At 40.7% G+C, this 20,051-nt stretch overlaps 1 protein-coding gene across 3 annotated transcripts in view; it reads right to left on the bottom strand.

Moving 5' to 3' along the window:
• xpot (exportin, tRNA (nuclear export receptor for tRNAs)) overlaps positions 1-20,051 on the bottom strand; it is an 87,658-nt gene that overhangs the window by 52,348 nt on the left and 15,259 nt on the right. For all 3 annotated transcript variants that reach the window (XM_063058414.1, XM_063058415.1, XM_063058413.1), the window contains exons 7-9: positions 11,803-11,987; positions 5,862-6,030; positions 2,433-2,669 (exon numbers count right to left, since the gene is read on the bottom strand). In XM_063058414.1, coding sequence (XP_062914484.1) covers positions 2,433-2,669; positions 5,862-6,030; positions 11,803-11,987 — 591 coding nt within the window. The remainder of the gene's footprint in view (positions 1-2,432; positions 2,670-5,861; positions 6,031-11,802; positions 11,988-20,051) is intronic.

Genomic DNA, 20,051 nt, shown 5'->3' on the forward strand with positions numbered 1-20,051 from the left:
CTACATTACTCAAAAGTAAAGATTCATAAAATATTCCCAGGTGTCCTCAATGTGTGAGAAATGCAAATCCGCAGAGGCAAATTTGTTACATAGTTATGCTTTATGTCCCAGGGTACAAGAGTATTGGAAGCAAATATCTGAGGTCCTATCGAAGGTACTAAAGGTTCAGATTATACCACACACAATTTTAATAATTTTTGGAACTTCTGAGAGGTCAAATAAATTCCAGGCTACCCAGCAACAACTCCTGACCTATGGCATACTTAATGGAAAGAAAGTCATACTGATGTTCTGGAAAAAGAAGGAAACTCCATCACTCAGACAATGGCTGGCTGCATTAATGGATACTCTGCATCTAGAGCATAAGATACGTTATCAAGGACAGACTCAAGGAATTTGAACAAATCTGGCAACTATTACCGTTGTATTTAGAAGAGACCAACAGCTGAACTAAGTGTGTGGGGGGGGGGGGTGCGGTAGGACCTAAACAGCACATACGGGAGAGGTGAGGGGAGGGTAGGGCTAGGAAGGGGAAAGGAGATGGGGTGGTAGGGTTTCCTTTGCTTTTTGCTTGTTTACTGTACATACATAGGTCCTACCGCCCCCCACACTTAGTTCAGACCAACAGCTGAACTAAGTGTGTGGGGGGGGGGGTGCGGTAGGACCTAAACAGCACATACGGGAGGGGTGAGGGGAGGGTAGGGCTAGGAAGGGGAAAGGAGATGGGGTGGTAGGGTTTCCTTTGCTTTTTGCTTGTTTACTGTACATACATAGGTCCTACCGCCCCCCACACTTAGTTCAGCTGTTGGTCTCTTCTAAATACAACAGTAATGGTTGCCCACATCAAAGTTGCTGGTGAACGCAGCAGACCAGGCAGCATCTCTAGGAAGAGGTACAGTCGACGTTTCAGGCCGAGACCCTTCGTCAGGACTAACTGAAGGAAGAGTTAGTAAGAGATTTGAAAGTTGGAGGGGGAGGGGGAGATCCAAAATGATAGGAGAAGACAGGAGGGGGAGGGATGGAGCCAAGAGCTGGACAGGTGATTGGCAAAGGGGATATGAGAGGATCATGGGACAGGAGGTCCGGGGAGAAAGACGGGGGTGGGGGGGGAACCAGAGGATGGGCAAGGGGTATAGTCAGAGGGACAGAGGGAGAAAAAGGAGAGTGAGAGAAAGAATGTGTGTATAAAAATAAATAACGGATGGGATACGAAGGGGAGGTGGGGCATTCCCTCCCCCTTCCACTTTCAAATCTCTTACTAACTCTTCCTTCAGTTAGTCCTGACGAAGGGTCTCCGCCTGAAATGTCGACTGCGCCTCTTCCTATAGATGCTGCCTGGCCTGCTGCGTTCACCAGCAACTTTGATGTGTGTTGCTAGTAATGGTTGCCAGATTTTTTCAAATTCCTTGAGTCTGTCCTTGATAACGTTTCATTATGTTGTTATAAGAAAGAAAAGAAAAAAGCATTGTACTTTAGGACATTGTCAGCTGTGGTTAAGCTGATGTTGCTTCACAATAAAAACATTTGAAACAAACAAATGCTCATAAATCCTGCCTCTCAGGATCTTGAACAACTTGCCCACCACTGAAGTAAGACTCAGTTTGATAATTTCCTGAGTTATCTCTACTCCCTTTCTTCAACAAGGAACAATATATGCAACTCTCCAATCCTCCAGTACTTCTCCTGTCCCAATTGATAATGCAAAGATCATTGCCAGAGGCTCAGCAATCTTCTCCCTTGCCTCCCACAGTAGCCTAGGGTACATCTCATCTGGTCCCAGCAACTTTTCTAACTTAATGCTTTTCAAAAGTTTCAGCACATCCTCTTTCTTAATGTCAATATGCTGAAACATTTCAGTCCGCTGTAAGTCATCCCCACAATTGCCAAGGTCCTTTTCCTTGGTGAATACTGAAGTATTCATTAAGAACCTCCGCTACCTCCTCTGACTCCATGCACACGTTTCCACTATCGCATCTGATTGGTCCCATTCTCTCACGTCTTATCCTCTTGCTCTTCACATACTTGTAGAATGCCTTGGGGTGTTCCTTAATCCTGCTCGCCAAGGCCTTCCCATGGCCCCTTCTAGCTCTTCTAATTTCGTTCTTAAGCTCCTTCCTGGCAACCTTGTAATTTTCTAGAATTCTATCAGTACCTAGTTTCTCAAACCTCTTGTAAGCTTTGCTTAACTAGATTTTCCACATCCTTTGTACACCATGCTATGCTTTCCGTGCCTCAATGGAACATACCTATGCAGAACGTCAAACTTCCACATTTCTGCCATGCATATCCCTGAGAACATCTGCTCCCAAGTTCCTGCCTAATAGCACCATAAGTAGCATCTGTGGATAAATTGTCTTATCGCTTACTGTTTATGGAGGCAGTTACAGCTCTGCTACAAACATTTACACAAAGGCTTCTCACTTCCAACTTACCTGTTTGAGCATGTGAAGATAGTCATAGCAGAAGCCAATGATATTGGAGGAAATGTCATCATCTTCATGCACAAGCAACCTTAGCAGAAGAGGCACTTTAGCTTCCACAGCCTGCAAAGTCACTTGGCTGTTCTTCACATCCCCCACTTTTACCAGTTTACTCCAGCTCGTGATTAAAGCTTGGCCCATGCCATTAATCAGTTTGGAAAACCTTGCCAGAAAGTCAACATCATCTTCCTAGACAAAGAAAAGTTCTAATTACATCGGTGAGATTCAGTACATTCTCCCCTGCACCTTCCTTGCTGATCTGATTTGATGTAAACAACTCATTTCACAGTATATTTTGATGTACATTCTCCTGCCAAACCAATTTATATCCCCCAAATTAAAACTGTTGCATAATGCACCATGCACTTTATCAATTGTGTGTTTACAATCTTAATATCCAACACTGTTTGCTAGTGTCAACTGCATGGATGATTTCTAATCAGAACCAAAGCTCCTGTTTCCATGGTGTCTCTGTCATCTTGTTACTCCCCACAAACGCAGAAAATCTGTGCTTTGACTTCATTTTCCTGCTCCTACCCAAATGAATTTGGCAGAGCAGCAAAAGTCTTACATTTCAGCAAATAAAAAACTGGGGAGCCAAGGCACTAAGGTTTATAAGATTATAGATAGAGTAGACAGACAGCATCTTTTTCTCCAGGGTTGAAATGCCTAAAACCAGAGGGCATGCATTAAAGGCGAGAGGGGATAATTTCAAAGCAGATGGTGAGGGACAAGTTCGTTATTTAAACATAGAGAGTGGTGGATGCCTGGAATACACTGCCTGGTGGTGGCAGAGGCAGCTACATTAGATAGATAGACCAGGCAGACATTTAGATAGGCACATGAATGTGAGGAAAATGGAAGGAGGGCGTTAGTTTAGCTGACCACTAGCTTATTAATTTAATTGGTTCAGCACAACATTGTGGTCCGAAGGGCCTGTTCCTGTGCTGTACTGTTCCATGTTCCATGCAGACTGAACAAATTCAAATCTACCACAGGGAGACAGGTGGAGAATTACAAAGATATTTCCCAGACAAGTTCTGCAATAAGAATGCTGGAGCAGAGGCCTTTGGAACAGAAGAGACGAGGAGATAATTCAGTGAGATTATAAAAACAGTTGCCCAAATGAAGTGAGCTAGAAGAACACATTTCTGTTAAGAGATCAAATAGCCAGAGGGCCAAGATTGATAGTGATTGACAAAAGAATTACAGAATCCAGCCCTTAAAAGGTTTCATTACATGCAGAAGGTACTTGGATAAAAATGGAAGAAATAGAATGGGCCTTTCAGTCTCTCGAATCTGGTCCACTGATTTTCAAGATCAAATATAATTTTTCCTCTATACTGTCATGTCGCTTGATATTTTTAATATTTAGAAACCTGTCACTTTCTGATTTCAATGCGCCCAGTCTATCAGGGTTGAGAGTTTTAAAAATTCATGAAGACACTTCTCCTTTCAGTCTTTAGTCTTCAGTCTACGCATTATGAGACATAACCAAGAAGTCTAAAGGCAGCCAGGCAGTGTACTGGTTAGTGTAACACTTTACAGTGCCATTGATCAGTGCTCAATTCCCACCACTGTCTGTACGTTTTCCCTGTGACCATGTGTGTTTCCTTCAGGTACTCTAGCTTCCTCCCAGATTTCAAAGATGTACGGGTTAGGGTTAGTAAACCATGGGTGAGCTTTGGTGGCAACACTTGCGGGCTTCCCCAGCATATATTCAAACTGCAAGGGTCATTGACACAATGTTTCTATGTACATGTGACAAAGCTCATCTAGGCTTCTCCATCAGGGTAAACAAACTCCAAAACAAGTACCTATCAAGCCTTCCGAGGATTGTGAATAATTCAGGTCACCTCCCATTTTGCCAGGCTCTACAGAAGAGATCTAGACTAGGGGTCCCCAACCTTTTTTGCACTGCGGACCGGTTTAATATTGACAATATTCTTGCAGACCGGCCAAGCCGGGGGGGGGGGGGGTAGGGTTGCCAACGAGCAAGAGTAGCAGTCAAATGCGTTGTTTACCCAAAAGACTACAATGACCATGAAGCCTTGCGCGGGCACCAATGCGCATGCGCGTCATGACCTGCCGATTCCTCCCCCCGCCCAAGCAAATCCTTTTTGGCGATTCTGTTCATGGGAGTGGGTGTTAATCACTACCGGAATATAGGTGATAAGTGGGTAATACACTCAATTTTGTTTCTAAAAGGGTTTGTCTAACGAATTTAATATCAAACACACAGCGCATATTTTCCTCGCATGGATATAATGATAAGTCAATTATCAGGGGAGCTTGAAGTGTTGAACGAACTTCCAGTAGAAGTGGCAGATGCAGGTTCGATATTATCATCTAAAGAAAAATTGGATAGGTATATGGACAGGAAAGGAATGGAGGGTTATGGGCTGAGTGCAGGTCGGCGGGACTAGGTGAGAGTAGTGTTCGGCACGGACTAGAAGGGCCGAGATGGCCTGTTTCCGTGCTGTAATTGTTATATGGTTATATAGGTCACTTATAAGTCAATAGCATAACATTTTAAGTAATATTTGGATATTAAACGCACAGCACATATTTTCCCCGTATGAATATATAAAATCATTGCAACACACCAATATTACTGAATCAGCGGGAGCCCTGGGCTTGTTTCCCTGCAACAACACCGTGCTATCGAATGGTGATGGGAGACAGCGATACTCGAAGGGGGTTCCTGATGTCCAGTCTATTCCGCAAGTTAGTTTTCGTTGCATTCATTGCAGAAAAATGTTGGAAATGAAAGCAACGTTTTCAGTGCTTTCGTGGCTATCTCAGGATATTTAGCCTTGACTTTGATCCAAAATGCCGACGGAGATGTGATGTCAAACATACATTTCAGCCCGTCGTCATTTGCAAGCTCGGGGAGTTGATCGCCTTCCCGCCCTGACACGGATGATGCGCAGGTCATGACCTCGCATGTGTAATGGCTGATCAGTGGACGTGGCAGGGAATGAGGAAAGGTGCGGCTGACCAAATCATATCGCTTGCTCGCGGCCCGGTGGCGCATGCTCTGCGGCCCGGTACTGGTCCACGGCCCGGTGGTTGGGGACCGCTGATCTAGACTACTCAATCTTCTCTCATGTGCCACACAGATGTGTAGTAATATAATATATTAAGAGTTATTATGCCAGATTATTCTTAGTGTATAATAATCATCTGTTTTAAGACTTTGCCCCCGGTTCTGGACATACTTCATATTTATGCCTTGTTGCAATGTTAAAAGCAATTATCAGTCATAAATATCAGTACATATCAGTCATAAATATTGTGCAAATCTCATTAGCTTTCGAAAGAGACAATCCAAATGCAAAGGAAAATGAATACTTGCTGTGGTCGTACTGTAGCACGGACCTGCTCAGTGTTGAAGAAGCCAGAGGCCATGAGCACCTGACAAAGTGATTCTACCAGTTTAGTCTTATCAACAGGATCCATGCCTTTATTTACTATTTCAAACAGACAGTCACAGGCTTCCTCACGGAGGACTTCCACTGACATGTGACTGAGCAACACATTTACAAACCTGGGGGGGAAGCATTAAAGAAATTGGTGCATGAACTATTACGCATCTGAAATAATTAAGAGTACATACAGTATTGTGCAAAATACATATGACTTTTGTACAGTACTGTAATTTTATGTATTACACTGTACTGATGCCACAGCAAAACAACAAATTTCATGACAATAAACCTGATTCTGATATGGGCCTCTATTGGGACTGAGAATGGAAAGGGGGCAGGGAGAGGGGAATCATGCTTGGAAAAAGGGGAAAGGGAGATGGGAGGTAGCAGGAAACACCAAACATTATCAATAAACCAATGAATCAAACTATCTTGCCCGGTGTCTTAGGGCTGGGTGTGTCTGCACCCGCAGCAGCCTCTGCCCCTGACATTCCTGTGCCACCTGACCTACACCCTTCCAGCGGTGCTCCACCCTCACCATTCCCAATATCCTCTGCTCCCCTCTGCACTAATGTTTCTCTGGTCTCTGTGTTTCTAGCAGATCACAAAATATCCTTCTGTAGTTGGCAGGCATGACAATGCATTATTTAATCAGTTAAAACTGCCAAAGTTTTTTTTTTTAGCTCAAACTGAGTATGCACATAATGCTTATGCCATTGAATCTAGAGTTTCCAGAGACTTGGAAATCCCACTATGGCAGGTAGGGGAGGTTAAATAAGACACAAAGAATGCACTATGAATTTGCTTTAACTAACAACTGCAGACAAAAATGTCCTGAAGAAAAATATTACTGAGAACAAGGAGATTTAACATTCATCGTTTAGTAATGAAACATGCCTGACCGGAAACAAGTCAGAATGCGTATGCAGACCAATCAGATGACAACTTGGATTTGGTTATGCAAAGCCAGTAACTTACACTTAGTGGATACTTTATTCAGCACCTAATAAAGTGACTACTGAGTTTATGTTCATGATCTTCTAATGCTGTTAGCCCATCCCCTTAAAAGTTTGATGTGTTGTGTGCTCATCTGCAAACCTCTGTTGTAATGTGTGACTATTTGAGTTACTGTCCCCTTCCTGTCAGCTTGAACCAGCCTGGCCATTTTCCTCCGACCTCTCTCACTGGTCTTTGCCCTCAGAACTTCCGCTCACTGGGTGTTTTTTTGCACCATTCTCTGTAAACTCCAGATCATCAGCAGTTTCTGATTTACTCAAATCATCGCATCTGGCACCAACAATCATTCTACAGTCAAAGTCAATTAAATTACTTTCTTCCCCATTCTGATGTCTGGTCAGAACAACAAATGAACCTCTTGACCATGTCTACATGCTTTTATGCATTGAGCTGCTTCCACATGATTGGCTGATTAACTATTTGCATTAACAAGCAGGTGTACAGATGTATCTAATAGTAAGACCATAAGATATAGGGGCAGAATTAGGCCATTTGGCTCATTGAGTCTGCTCCACCATTTCATCATGGCTGATCCATTTTTCCTCTCAGCCCCAAACTCCTGCCTTCCCCCATATCCCTTCATGCCTTGGCCAATCAAGAACCTGTCAGCCTCAATGGCTGCCTGTGGCAATGAATTCCACAGATTCAACGCTCTCTGCCTAAAGAAGTTCCTCCTCATCTCAGTTCTAAAAGGACGCCTCTGTATTCTGAGGTTGTGACCTCTAGTCTTAGACTCTTCCCCATAGGAAACATCCTCTTCACATTCAATCTATCAAGGTCTTTCACTATTCAATAGGTTTCAATTAGATTACTTCTGAATTCTAATGAATACCGTCCCAGAGTTATCAAACGCTCTTCATATGACAAGCCATTCAATCTTGGAATCATTCTCATGAACCGCCTTTGAACCCTCTCCAGTTTCAGTCCTTTCTAAGATGAGGTACCCAAAATGCACACAATATTCCAAGTGTCAACATTATATCCTTACTTTTATATTCTAGTCTTCTTGAAATGAATACTAACATCACATTTGCCTTCCTCACCACAGACTCAACCTGCAAATTAACTTTCAGGGAATCATGCACAAGGACTCCCAAGTCCGTTTGCACCTCCGCTTTTTGTATTTTCACTCCATTTAGAAAATAGTCCACCCTTTCATTTCTTCTGCCAAAATGCATGACCATACACTTCTCAACACTGTATTCCATCTGCCACTTCTTTGTCCATCCTCCTAATCCAAGTCCTTTTGTAGCCTCCCTACTTCTGTAAAACTACCTGCCCTTCTACCCATCTTTGTATTGTCTGCAAACTTTTCAACAAAGCCATCAATTCCATCATCCAAAACATTGACATATAGTCACCAGCAGCCAACCAGAAAAGGCTTCCTTTACTCCCTCTTTGTCTCCTGCCAATCAGCCACTGCTTTATCCATACTAGAATCTTTCCTGTAGTATCATAGGCTTGTAACTTGTTAAGCAGCTTCACATGTGGCACTTTGTCAAGGGCCTTCTGAAAATCCAAGTACTCAACATCAACCAATTCTCCTTTGTCTGTCCAACAGACTTTTCAGGCAAGAATTTCCCTTAAGGAAACCATGCTGTCTTTGGTCTATTTTATCATGGGCCTCCAAGTTCCCTAAAACAACATCCTTAACAATCGACTCCAACATCTTCCCAACCACTGAGGTCATTCTAACTGGCCCATAATTTTATTTCTTCTGCCTCTTTTCCTTCTAGAAAAGTGGAGTGACATTTTCAATTTTCAAGTCAACTGCAAGCATTCCAGAATCTAATAATTCCTTAAAGATCATTACTAACGCCTCCACAATCCCTTCAGCCACTTTTTTCAGGACCCTGGGGAGCACACCATCTCATCCACATGACGTATCTACCTTCAGACCTTTCAGTTTCCCAATAACGTTCTCCCTAGTAATGGTAATTTCACACATTTCATGACTCCTGACGCCTGGAACCTCCACCATACTGCTTGTGTCTTCCAGAGTGAAGGCTGATGCAAAATATTTATTCAGTTTGTCAGCCATTTCCATCCCTCCAACATCATTTTCCAGTGGTCCAATATCCAACCTCTCCTCTCTTTTATACTTCATATATCCGAAGAAACTTTTGGTATCATCTTTAATATTATTGGCTAGCTTAATTTTGTATTCCATCTTTACCTTCTTAATACTTTTTTTTTTAAAAACACCTTCTGTTGGTTTTTAAAAGCTTCCCAATCCTGTAACTTCCTACTACACTAAATTCTGCTCCATTATATGCCTTCTCTTTGGCTTTTATTTTGGCTTTGACTTCTTGTTAGCCACAGTTGTGTCATTTTGCCTTTAGAATACTTATTCCTCTTTGAGATATATATATCCTGTGCCTTCCTAATTGCTCCCAGAAATTCTAGCCCTTGCTGCTCCGCCACCATCCCTGCAAGTGCTCTTTTCCAATCAAATCTGGCCAGCTCCCTGCTCATGCCTCTATAATTCCCTTTACTCCACTGTAATACTGATACATCTGACTTTAGTTTCTCCTTCTCAAATTGTACGGTGAATTCGATCATATTATGATCACTTACCCCTAAGGGTTCCTTTACCTTAAGTTCTCTAATCAATTCTGGTTGATTGTACAACACCCAATCCAGAACAGCCGATCCCTAGTGGGCTCACCACGGGCTGGTCCAAAAAGCAAACTTGTAGGCATTCTGGAAATTCTGCCTCTTGAAATCCAGCACCAATCTGATTTTCCCAATCTACCTGCATATTGAAATCCCACATGACTATTGTAACATTGCCCTTTTGGAATGCATTTTTTTTTATTGATTAAGGGTCTGTATACAACTCCCATCAGTGTCTTTTTATCCTTGTAATTCCTTAGCTCTATCCACAATAATTCAACACCTTCCAACCCTATGTCACTTTTTTCTGATGATTTGATTTCATTTTTTACCAACAGAGCAATGCCACCCCCTTTACCTTCCTGCCTGTCCTTTCAAAACATTAAGCTCCCAGTTATAATCTTCTTCCAGCCATTACTCAGTGATGCCTACAACATCATACATACCAATCTGCAACTTCAACAAGTTCATCTACAAACCCCATTTCCAGAAAAGCTGGGATATTTTCCAAAATGCAATAAAAACAAAAATCTGTGATATGTTAATTCACGTGAACCTTTACTTAACTGACAAAGAAAAGATTTTCAACAGTTTTACTGACCAACTTAACTGTATTTTGCAAACATACACAAATTTAGAATTTGATGGCTGTAACACACTCAACAAAAGTTGGGACAGAGGCACGTTTACCATTGTGTTAAATCATCTTTCCTTCTAATAACACTTTTTAATCGTTTTGGAACTGAGGATACTAATTGTAGTAGATTTGCAAATGGAAATTTTGTCCAGTCTTGCTTGATATAAGACTTCAGCTGCTCAACAGTCCGTGGTCTCTGTTGTCTGATTCTCCTCTTCATGATGCGCCATACATTTTCAATAGGAGCTAGATCTGGACTGGCAGCAGGCCAGTCAAGCACACGCACTCTGTGTCTACAAAGCCACGCTGTTGTAGCCTGTGCAGAATGTGGTCTGGCATTGTCCTGCTGAAATAAGCATGGACGTCCCAGGAAGAGACGTTGCCTTGATGGCAACATATGTCTCTCTAAAATCCTAATATACGCCTCAGAGTCAATGGTACATTCACATACATGCAACTCACCCATGCCGTGGGCACTGATGCACCCCCATACCATCACAGATGCTGGCTTTTGCACCTTTCGCTGACAACAATCTGGATGGTCTTTTTCATCTTTGGCACAGAGAACTTGACGCCCGTTTTTTTCCGAAAACTAGCTGAAATGTGGACTCACCTGACCACAGCACACGGTTCCAGTGTCTTTTGGTCCATCTGAGATGAGCTCGGGCCCAGAGAACTCGCCGGTGTTTCTGCATAGAGTTGATGTATGGCTTCCTCCTTGCATAATACAGTTTCAAGTTGCATTTCTAGATGCAGCAACGGACTGTGTTGAGTGACAATGGTTTTCTGAAGTACTCCTGAGCCCAGGTGGTTATAATTGTCACAGCAGCATGACTTTTCTGTGCACTTTTCAATCTTATTTTAACTCTGCCCCAACCTTTGTTGAGTGTGTTGCAGCCATCAAATTCTAAATTTGTGTATATTTACAAAATACAATTAAATTGGTCAGTAAAACTATTGAAAATCTTTTCTTTGTACTTCTGTCAGTTAAATAAAGGTTCACGTGAATTAACATATCACAGATTTTTGTTTTTATTGCATTTTGGAAAACATCCCAACTTTTCTGGAAATGGGGTTTGTACCATCTTCAATATTCTACATGCATTCAAATATAACATTGTCAGTCCTGCATTCACCTTTTTCAATTTTGCCTGCCTTTTATATTGCAACTCATCCTGTTGACTGCAATTTTGCCCCGTCATCAGCCTCTCCTTGCTAGGAGTCGCACTACACATTGCCTTTGTTTGTAAACCAACTACCTCATCCTCAGCACTGTTATTCCAGTTCCCATTCTCCTACCAAATCAGTTTAAACCCTCCCAAACAACTCTAGCCAACATACCCACAAGCATATTGGACCCCCTCGGATTCAGGTGCAACCTGTCCCTTTTGTGCAGAAGACCTTCATATGTTCCCCAGAAGAGGTCCCAATGATCCATATATCTAAACTCCTGGCCCCTGCACCAGTTCCACAGCCACGCACTCACCTGCCAAATCATCCTATTCTTATCCTCACTGGCATATGTCAAAATTGTACTCACTATTTATGCAAAGAAAAAGAATTTTTTGTTTAAATATGCAACTGTGTGAAATAATAGTTTTGCATATTCAAAGACAGGTACCTTTCATTTGCTATCAGATTCAAGTCAATCCAGGAGACAAAAGCTCCTACAACCTCAAGGCACTGACACGTGAGTTCAGAGTTGGTTTGTTGAAAGGTGCGCAGGATCTGGTACCAGGACTCCACCAGATTCGGTATACATTGTTCCCGCATTGCATCTTTTATTAAGGTGTTTCTTCTACACTCCTAGTTACAGAAAACAACATTTAAAAATCACAAAACGTTCTAATAAGTACACTTCTTAAAAATAAGACAAAAAGGAAATTTAACTTAAAATATACAAAGATTAAGATACATAATATATTAAATATAGTAAGTTTCCTGTTGCTTAAAGAATAAGATTTCTGCAATTTATCATATAAACGTAGCAATAGTTCCAAAAGATATCTGTATATATCTGTATACTGTATATCCTGAAAATAATCTGACTTTTTAATTAAGGAAAATGTTAGACAAATGTACATTGGGGAAACAAAAGTTTACAGGAAGAGATGAAGCCTTGAATAGTTCCCTCATGCTCCCCTTTCACCCTTAACCCAAGACCTTGGTTACAGTCCCACCCAACCTCAGTGGAAAAAGCCTGCTTGCATTTACACCCTATCTATACCGCTCATAATTTTGTAAACCTTTCTCAAATCTCCCCTCAATCTTCTACATTCTAAGGAATAAAGTCCTAATCTATTCAATCTTTCCTTATAACTCAGGTCCTCCAGACCCAGCTACATCCTTGTAAATTTTTTCTGTGCTCTTTCAACCTGAATTACATCTTTCATGGAGGTAGGTGACCAAAAATACACACAACACTCCAAATTAGGCATCACTCATGTCTTACACAGCTCAGCATAATATCCCATCTCCCGTACTCAGTACTTTGATTTATGAAGGTCTATGTGCCAAAAGCTTTCTTTAAGACCCTATCTGTGGCACCACTTTCAATGAATTGTGGACCTATATTCCCAGATCCCTATGTTCTACCACACTCCTCAGTGCTCTGCCATTTACTGCAGAAGACTTACCCTGGTTGCTCCTATCAAGCTTCAAACCTCGTACTTGGTGGCATTAAATTCCATCTGCCATTTTTCAGCCCATTTCCCCCTCTGGTCCAGATCCTAGCCTTTTCCACCTCCCTCCAATTTCTCTCATCTCCCCTCCTACCCAGTCTCCAAATCACTACAGTTACTGGCCACTCTCTCTTTCCTCTAATGTTAACTGTTTTTCTCTCTCCACAGATTCAATTTCACCCAAATATTTTCTTCATCAATCTTGGATTTTAATTCCTTTAACCAAATTAAACTTATGTAAGACATGCCTACTGACCAGAGGAATGAGGATCAGATTTATTTTTTATTATATTTAGAGATACAACACAGTAACAGGTCATTCTGGCCCAATGAGTCGCACTGGCCAACTACACTCATGTGACCAATTAACCTAATAACCCACACGTCTTTAGAATGCAGGAGGAAACTCATGCGGTCACAGGGAGAATGTACAAACTCCCTACAGAAAGTGGTGGAATTGAACCTGGGTACCTGGCACTATAATAGAGCTGTGCTAACCACTACAGAATAGGTGAAGGAAGAGACGAGGGAACAAGGCATAAACAACTATGTGTGGTTGAAGTGAGAGTTCACACAAAATCTATGTAGCTACAAGCCTGGGATCCCAATGCCACTAGACAAAGCCCTGGCCCATGAGGAGCAGATATACAATGGCCAACCTACGTGCTGGTGTATTCCACTCCACAGAAATCATTGCATTTCACATTCATGGATACAATATAGATATCCAATAGAGATCAGTTTAAAATTTCTTTAAAAATAGAAAGAAGTTTTTAGTCAAGAGAAAATTTAGGAATAATTTTAAGACAAGCCAAACTGGATCTATCACTGACACTGTAGAGAAAAGGAGAACAGAACAGTTATCACCCTACAACCATCTGTCTCCTGAACCAGCATGGTAACATCACCCACCACAACTCTCAACTGATTCAATGACCTACAGATTCACTTTCAATGACTCTTTACAGCTCATGTTCTCAGTATTAGTTTTTTATGTGTCATTTCTCTTTGCTTGCACATTGGCTGTTTGTCAGTCTTTGCTTATTGGCTTATTATTGAAGCTTGTCTTGTACACAGATCAAATACCCAGTGCATTGGGCTACAATCAGTAAAAAATGACAACACGAAATAAAGTGTACAAGTTACTGAAACAGTGCAGAACAAGTAAGCGATAAAGTACAAGATCATAATGAGGTAGTTTGTGAAGCCAAGAGTCTACTTAAGATTCTGATAACACTGGGATAGAAGCCATCCATTAACCTGGTGACACATTTGCAAGAAAAAGTTTGTAATTATGTGGTTTTCTGCATTAATTACTTATAAAATGTGGTCTGATCTTCATCTAAGTCACAATAATAGACAAACACAATCTGCCTAATCTAATAACACACAAATAATTGTACTTTTCATGTCTTTATTGAACACATTTTTTAATCATTCACATTCCAGGCTGGAAAAAAATATGGGAACCCTTGTACTTAATAACTGGTAGAACCTCCTTTCCCAGCAATAACCTCCACCAAACGTTTCCTGTAGCTGCTGATCAGACTTGTACAATGGTGAGCAGGAATTTTAAAATTGTCTCAGTTCATCAATATTTCTGGGGTACCTTGCATAAACAGCCCTCTTCAGGTCATGCCACAGCATCTCAATTGGGTTAATGTTACGAGGTAGTGGAGGTACAATTTGTCCATCTGTGCTGATCACCCCATCCTTGACTAAGCTGTTCCACCATGAACACTATCTGTTATGAGTCAACATGATGCTTTCAGATCAGGTCATGCATAGCACATACCTCTGCATAACCGCTCAAGTGCGTTTCTGGGGTACAAGGGCTAGTGACCCTTGTGCCTGTTCTGTGTACTTACTGTTCTATCACTGAGCAGCAGTGAACCATCTGATTGGCTTATCTGAGTTCTCTTTGTGAACTAGTTGACTTGATCGGCATTTCTGATTCAACTATTTCTATTGTTCACGATTGTACTTAACAAAAGAATAATTATGTCTGGACTCTGACTAGGCCATTGTAGAACATGAATTTTTTGTATTTTTAAACCAGTTGGTAGTTGATTTACTCTTGCGTTTTGGATCATTGTCTTGTTGCATCATCCAACTTCTGCTAAGCTTCAGGTAATGGACCACTACCCTGACATTCTCCTGTAAGATGTCTTGATACAATTTTGAATTCATTGTTCCCTCAGTGATTGCACGCTGTCCTGGCCCTGAGGCAGCAAAGCAGCCCTGAACGATGATGTTCCTTCCAACATGTTTTCACAGTTGGGATGAGATTTTAGTGTTGTAGTGCAGTGTCCTTTTTCCTCCAAACATAGCAGTGTGCATTTCTGCCAAAAAGTTCAACTTTTGTCTCATGTCCACGAAATATTGTCCCAGAAGCGATGTGGAAAATCCAGGTGACCTTTTGCAAACTTGAGACATGCAGCAGTGTTTTTTTTGGAGACCAGTGGCTTCCCCCATGAACATGATTCCTGTTCAATGTTTTTCTTAGAGTGGACACATGGACAGAGAATTCTGCAAGCTCTCAAAGTGGACTGATGAATACTCAGGTCTTCAGAAATGCTTTTGTAGCCCTTTCCAGCTTTATGCATCTCTACAATTCCTCTAAGGTCCTCAGAAAGTTGTTTTGATTGAAGCATGGTGCACCTAAACAGATCTTTCTTGAGAACAGCAGGCTCTGTCAGTAACCTGACTTTGCGTGTCTTCTTTATAGGGCAGGGCACCTCTACAACCCACACTTCCAATCTCATCTCATTGATTGGAACACCTACTCCAAATAGCTTTTGTTGAAGGTATTATCTCAGAGGTTCACATTTTTTTTAAACCTAGACTGTTATTGTTTAACTAGTGTACTCACTATTGACGAGAAATACAATTTTTGTTATTAGTTTAGGCAGATTGTGCTGTCTATTATTGTGACTGAGATGAAGATCAGACATTTTATGAGTAATTAATGCAGAAAACCAGGTAATTGCAAAGGGTTCACAAACTTTTCCTTGCAACTGTACATGAGTTCAGTCTTTAGTATCTTTTGTCTGATGGGAGAGGCGAGATATCTGTGGTGGGGGGGGGGGGACTTCGATTACGCTGGTTGCTTTACTGAGGCAGTGAGAAGTATAGACAGGGACCATAGAGGGGAGGCTGGTTCTACGACGTGCATTTATGTATAGATTTTTATAACTTCTATTTTACTTCTTTTTGCCCCATAAACATCTGCAAGAAAATGAATCTCAAGGCAGCATATGGTAACATTTGATAATACATTTACTTTGAGCTCTGAAAAGATACTTGTGTAGTGTTGTGGCTGTGGGGAAAGGGAAATGAGCAGATTGGGTATAAATACACAGGAAGCTAGCCACACAGGCATAGATACATATTTAGGACCCCCCATCATTAAGGACCCCATTACCCAGTACATGCTCTTTTCTCATTGCTACCATCGGGAAGAAGGTACAGGACCCTGAAAAAAAAACAACACACACACACAATGTTTTAGGAACAGCTTCTTTCCCTCTGCCATCACATTTGTAAATAGGTAATGAACACGTTATAATTCTTGCTTTCCATTGCAGCACTTAATTTTTTTTGTATATTCCTTTTTGAGATTTATAGTATTGCACTGTACTGCTACAGCAAAACAATTTTCATGACATATCAATGACATAAACCTGATTCTGATTCTAAGCAGAAAAGTGAAGTGAGCTACACGTGGAGGTAGCTTTGCTTGCGTGTGATGCAATGAGAGGGAGAGGGAGAGGGAGAGGGAAGGCTGAAGTTCCTTTATTAACAAGAGGTTTTTCAGATGCTGGAAACCTAGAGCAACACACATAAAATGCTGGAGGAACCCAACAGTTCAGGAAGCAGCCATGGAGATGAATGAACAGTCAATATTTTGTGCCGAGACCCTTCATCAGTCCTGGTGTATTAAGAATACAAAAACCAAGAAAAACTGTTTATTTTAAATAAAGCTCCTGATGAAGAGTCTCAGCCTGAAACATTGAATACTTATTCCTCTCTATGGATGCCGCCTGACCTGCTGGATCCCTCCAGAATTTTGTGTCATTTTAATAAGTTTAATACATTGGTATCAGAAGCAAGAATGGTAATGAGGAATGTTAAGTTTTGAATGATGCCATAAACAAAAAACAAATTATTTAAACAAAGAAAAATCCCCAAAAGAAAAAACCCCCGAAAAAAGAACAAAACAGGGCTAGACCAATATCTTGAATCAGACACGTTCAGTAATGTCGTCAACTCCGCTCCTCTATTCATATAATTTAAGTTAGAAGAAAAAAAATTCCGAAGGGTCAGATTACATCATATGAAAATGTTGCACAAAAGGTTTCCAAGTTTCTTCAAATTTAACCGAAGGGTCAAAAATATCACTTCTAATTTTTTCTAAATTTAAACTTAACATAGTTTGAGAAAACCATTGGAATGTAGTAGGAGGATTGACTTCCTTCCAGTTCAACAAAATAGATCTTCTAGCCATTAAAGTAACAAATGCTATCATCTGACAGGCTAAAGATGACAAAGATCTATGTTCTACCATTGGCAATCCAAAAATTACCGTAATAGGATGGGGTTTTAAATCAAAACATAGAACTGTTGAAATAATATCAAAAATATCTTTCCAATATTTTTCCCAGAAGAGGACAGGACCAAAACATACGAGTTAAAGAAGCCACCTCAGAGTGACATCTATCACAAGTAGGGTTTATATGGGAATAAAAACGAGCTAGTTTATCTTTGGACATATGGGTTCTATGTACTACTTTAAATTGTATTAATGTATGTTTAGCACATATAGTAGTACTAACTAATTGAAAAATTTTATCCCATTTCTCTATAGGTAGACAAAGTTGAAGTTCCTTTTCCCATTTGTTTTTAATTTTATCAGATATCTGACTGTAATTTCATAATTATATCATAAATAATGGCTATTAATCCCTTCTGAAAAGGATTTAAACCTAAAATTTTATCAATAATACCAGTAGGATTTAAAGTCGGAAAGGTAGGCAACGTAGTATTTTAAAAATTTCTTATTTGTAAATATCTAAAAAAGATCTAGGCAAATCAAATTTCTTAGATAACTGCCCAAAAGACATAAAACAGTTATCCAGAAATGAATGGAGGAGCGGAGTTGACGACATTACTGAACTTGTCTGATTCAAGATATTGGGCTAGCCGTTTTGTTCTTTTTTTGTTTTTTTTTTCTTTTTCTTTTGGGGATTTTTCTTTGTTTATATATATATTTTTTTCTTTATTTCTTTTTTATGACTAATTTCATTATGAGTTTGGAAGTCTATTATACCTATGTTACTTAAAATCCTTTTTGTATATGCTGATTAAGATTATTCCAATCTCTTTGTACCAACTTTGTTATTGAGTTTATAATTTTGAAAATTAATAAAAAGGTTTAAAAAGAAAGAAAGAAAGAAATTAAGTTTACATTTCAGCAAAAAACCTAAATAGGTACTCCTTTGCGAAGGCGTAACAAATTCCTACCAGTCAGTAGTTCTAAGTTCAAAAGTTCTAAGTACATTTATTATCAAAATACATTTTATAAAACCTTGAGATTAGTCTCTTAACAGGTAGCTACAAAACAAAGAAACCCAAAAGGACCCATTAAAAAAAAAGTCAAGCACCCAATGTGCAGAGGAAAAAAGTCAGATCAAAAACAAATCATGCAAACAATAAATGCCAGGAAATAGCGTTCTGAACTGAAGCCACAAAACCAATCCATCCAAAGACCTTTAGTTCAGCACAGAGCAGAACGCCAGTCTGTGTTGCCATAATTGGGATTCACCAGGAATATTGCTGCTTAATTACAAAGGGGCACTGTATTTTGCAGGCCTGTGGACAGAAGTCTGAATTTCAATGACTGTGACAAACAGTGCATGCCAATACACACTCAGTAGCCACTTTATTAGATACAGAAATGGAACCCAGTGTGGTCTTCGGCTGCAGTAGTCCATCCATTTCAAGGTTCGACGTGTTGCCCATTCAGAAATGCTCTTCTGCACATCACGGTTGCATTTTCACCCACAGGACTGACTGACGCTCACTGGACTTCAGAAGAACTCGCACCACTCAAGCCCCCCCCCCCCCCAACCTCTTACCCTTTTACTTTTGCGGTACAGCAATGAAAACTGCAAGCAGTTTCAAACTCCTGGGAGTGCACATCACACACTATCTTTCAAGGTTCCAGAATACATCCTACACAGTCAAGGCTCATCAACATCTCTACTTTTTGAAGAAAGCTGGACTTTGCACATCCACACTCACGACATTTTACAGATGTGCAGTAGAGAGCATCCTGACAAGCTGCATCACTGCTTGGTACGGAAATTGCACTGTGGCAAACAGTGAAGTTCTATAACAGGTTGTCAAAACTGCCCAATGCATCATTGGCACTAGCTTACCCACCATTAAGGACATAGACACAGAAAGGTGCCAGAAACATCATGAAGGATCCCACCCATCCTGCTCACTGACTGCTGGTCCCACTCCTATTAGGGAGGAGGCCACGTAGCATCCATGTCAAGACCACCAGACTCAAAAATAGTTACTTTCCACAAGCAGTAAGGCTGATCAACACCTCCACTCACCAACTCCACTGCTACTTTATAATTTCCTGGCAGTCACCTGATGTACAGCCTTCCGTCACTCTATGGACATACAATCTATTTACACAAGCCATTTTAGTTTTATATTATTATTGTGTCCATTTTTTGGTTTTTTTTTGTGTGTTGCATCTGATCCGGAGTAACAGTTATATCATTCTTCTTTACTCGTGTGTACAGGAAATCACATTAAGCAATCTTGAAACTTGAATCCAGCAGTTTCTGAGATACTCAAACCACTCCATCTGGCATCAACAATCAGTCAACAGTTAAAGTCACTTAGATCACATATCAGCAGTTTCTGAGATACTCTAGCACCATCAATCATTCCACAATCAAAGTCACATTTCTTAGATCACATTTCTTCCCCTTTCTGATCTTTGGTCTGAACAACAACTGAACCTCTTGACCATGTCTGCGAGCCTTTATGCACTGAGTTGCTGCCATGTGATTGGCTGACTAGATATTTGTATTAATGAGCAGGCATACAGGTGTACCTAATAAAGTGGCCACAGTGCAATTCCAAACCTGTACCATAACTGAGTCTG

Source organism: Mobula hypostoma, chromosome 9 (genome assembly GCF_963921235.1).
Source record: "Mobula hypostoma chromosome 9, sMobHyp1.1, whole genome shotgun sequence".
In the NCBI taxonomy this organism is placed as follows: domain Eukaryota; kingdom Metazoa; phylum Chordata; class Chondrichthyes; order Myliobatiformes; family Myliobatidae; genus Mobula; species Mobula hypostoma.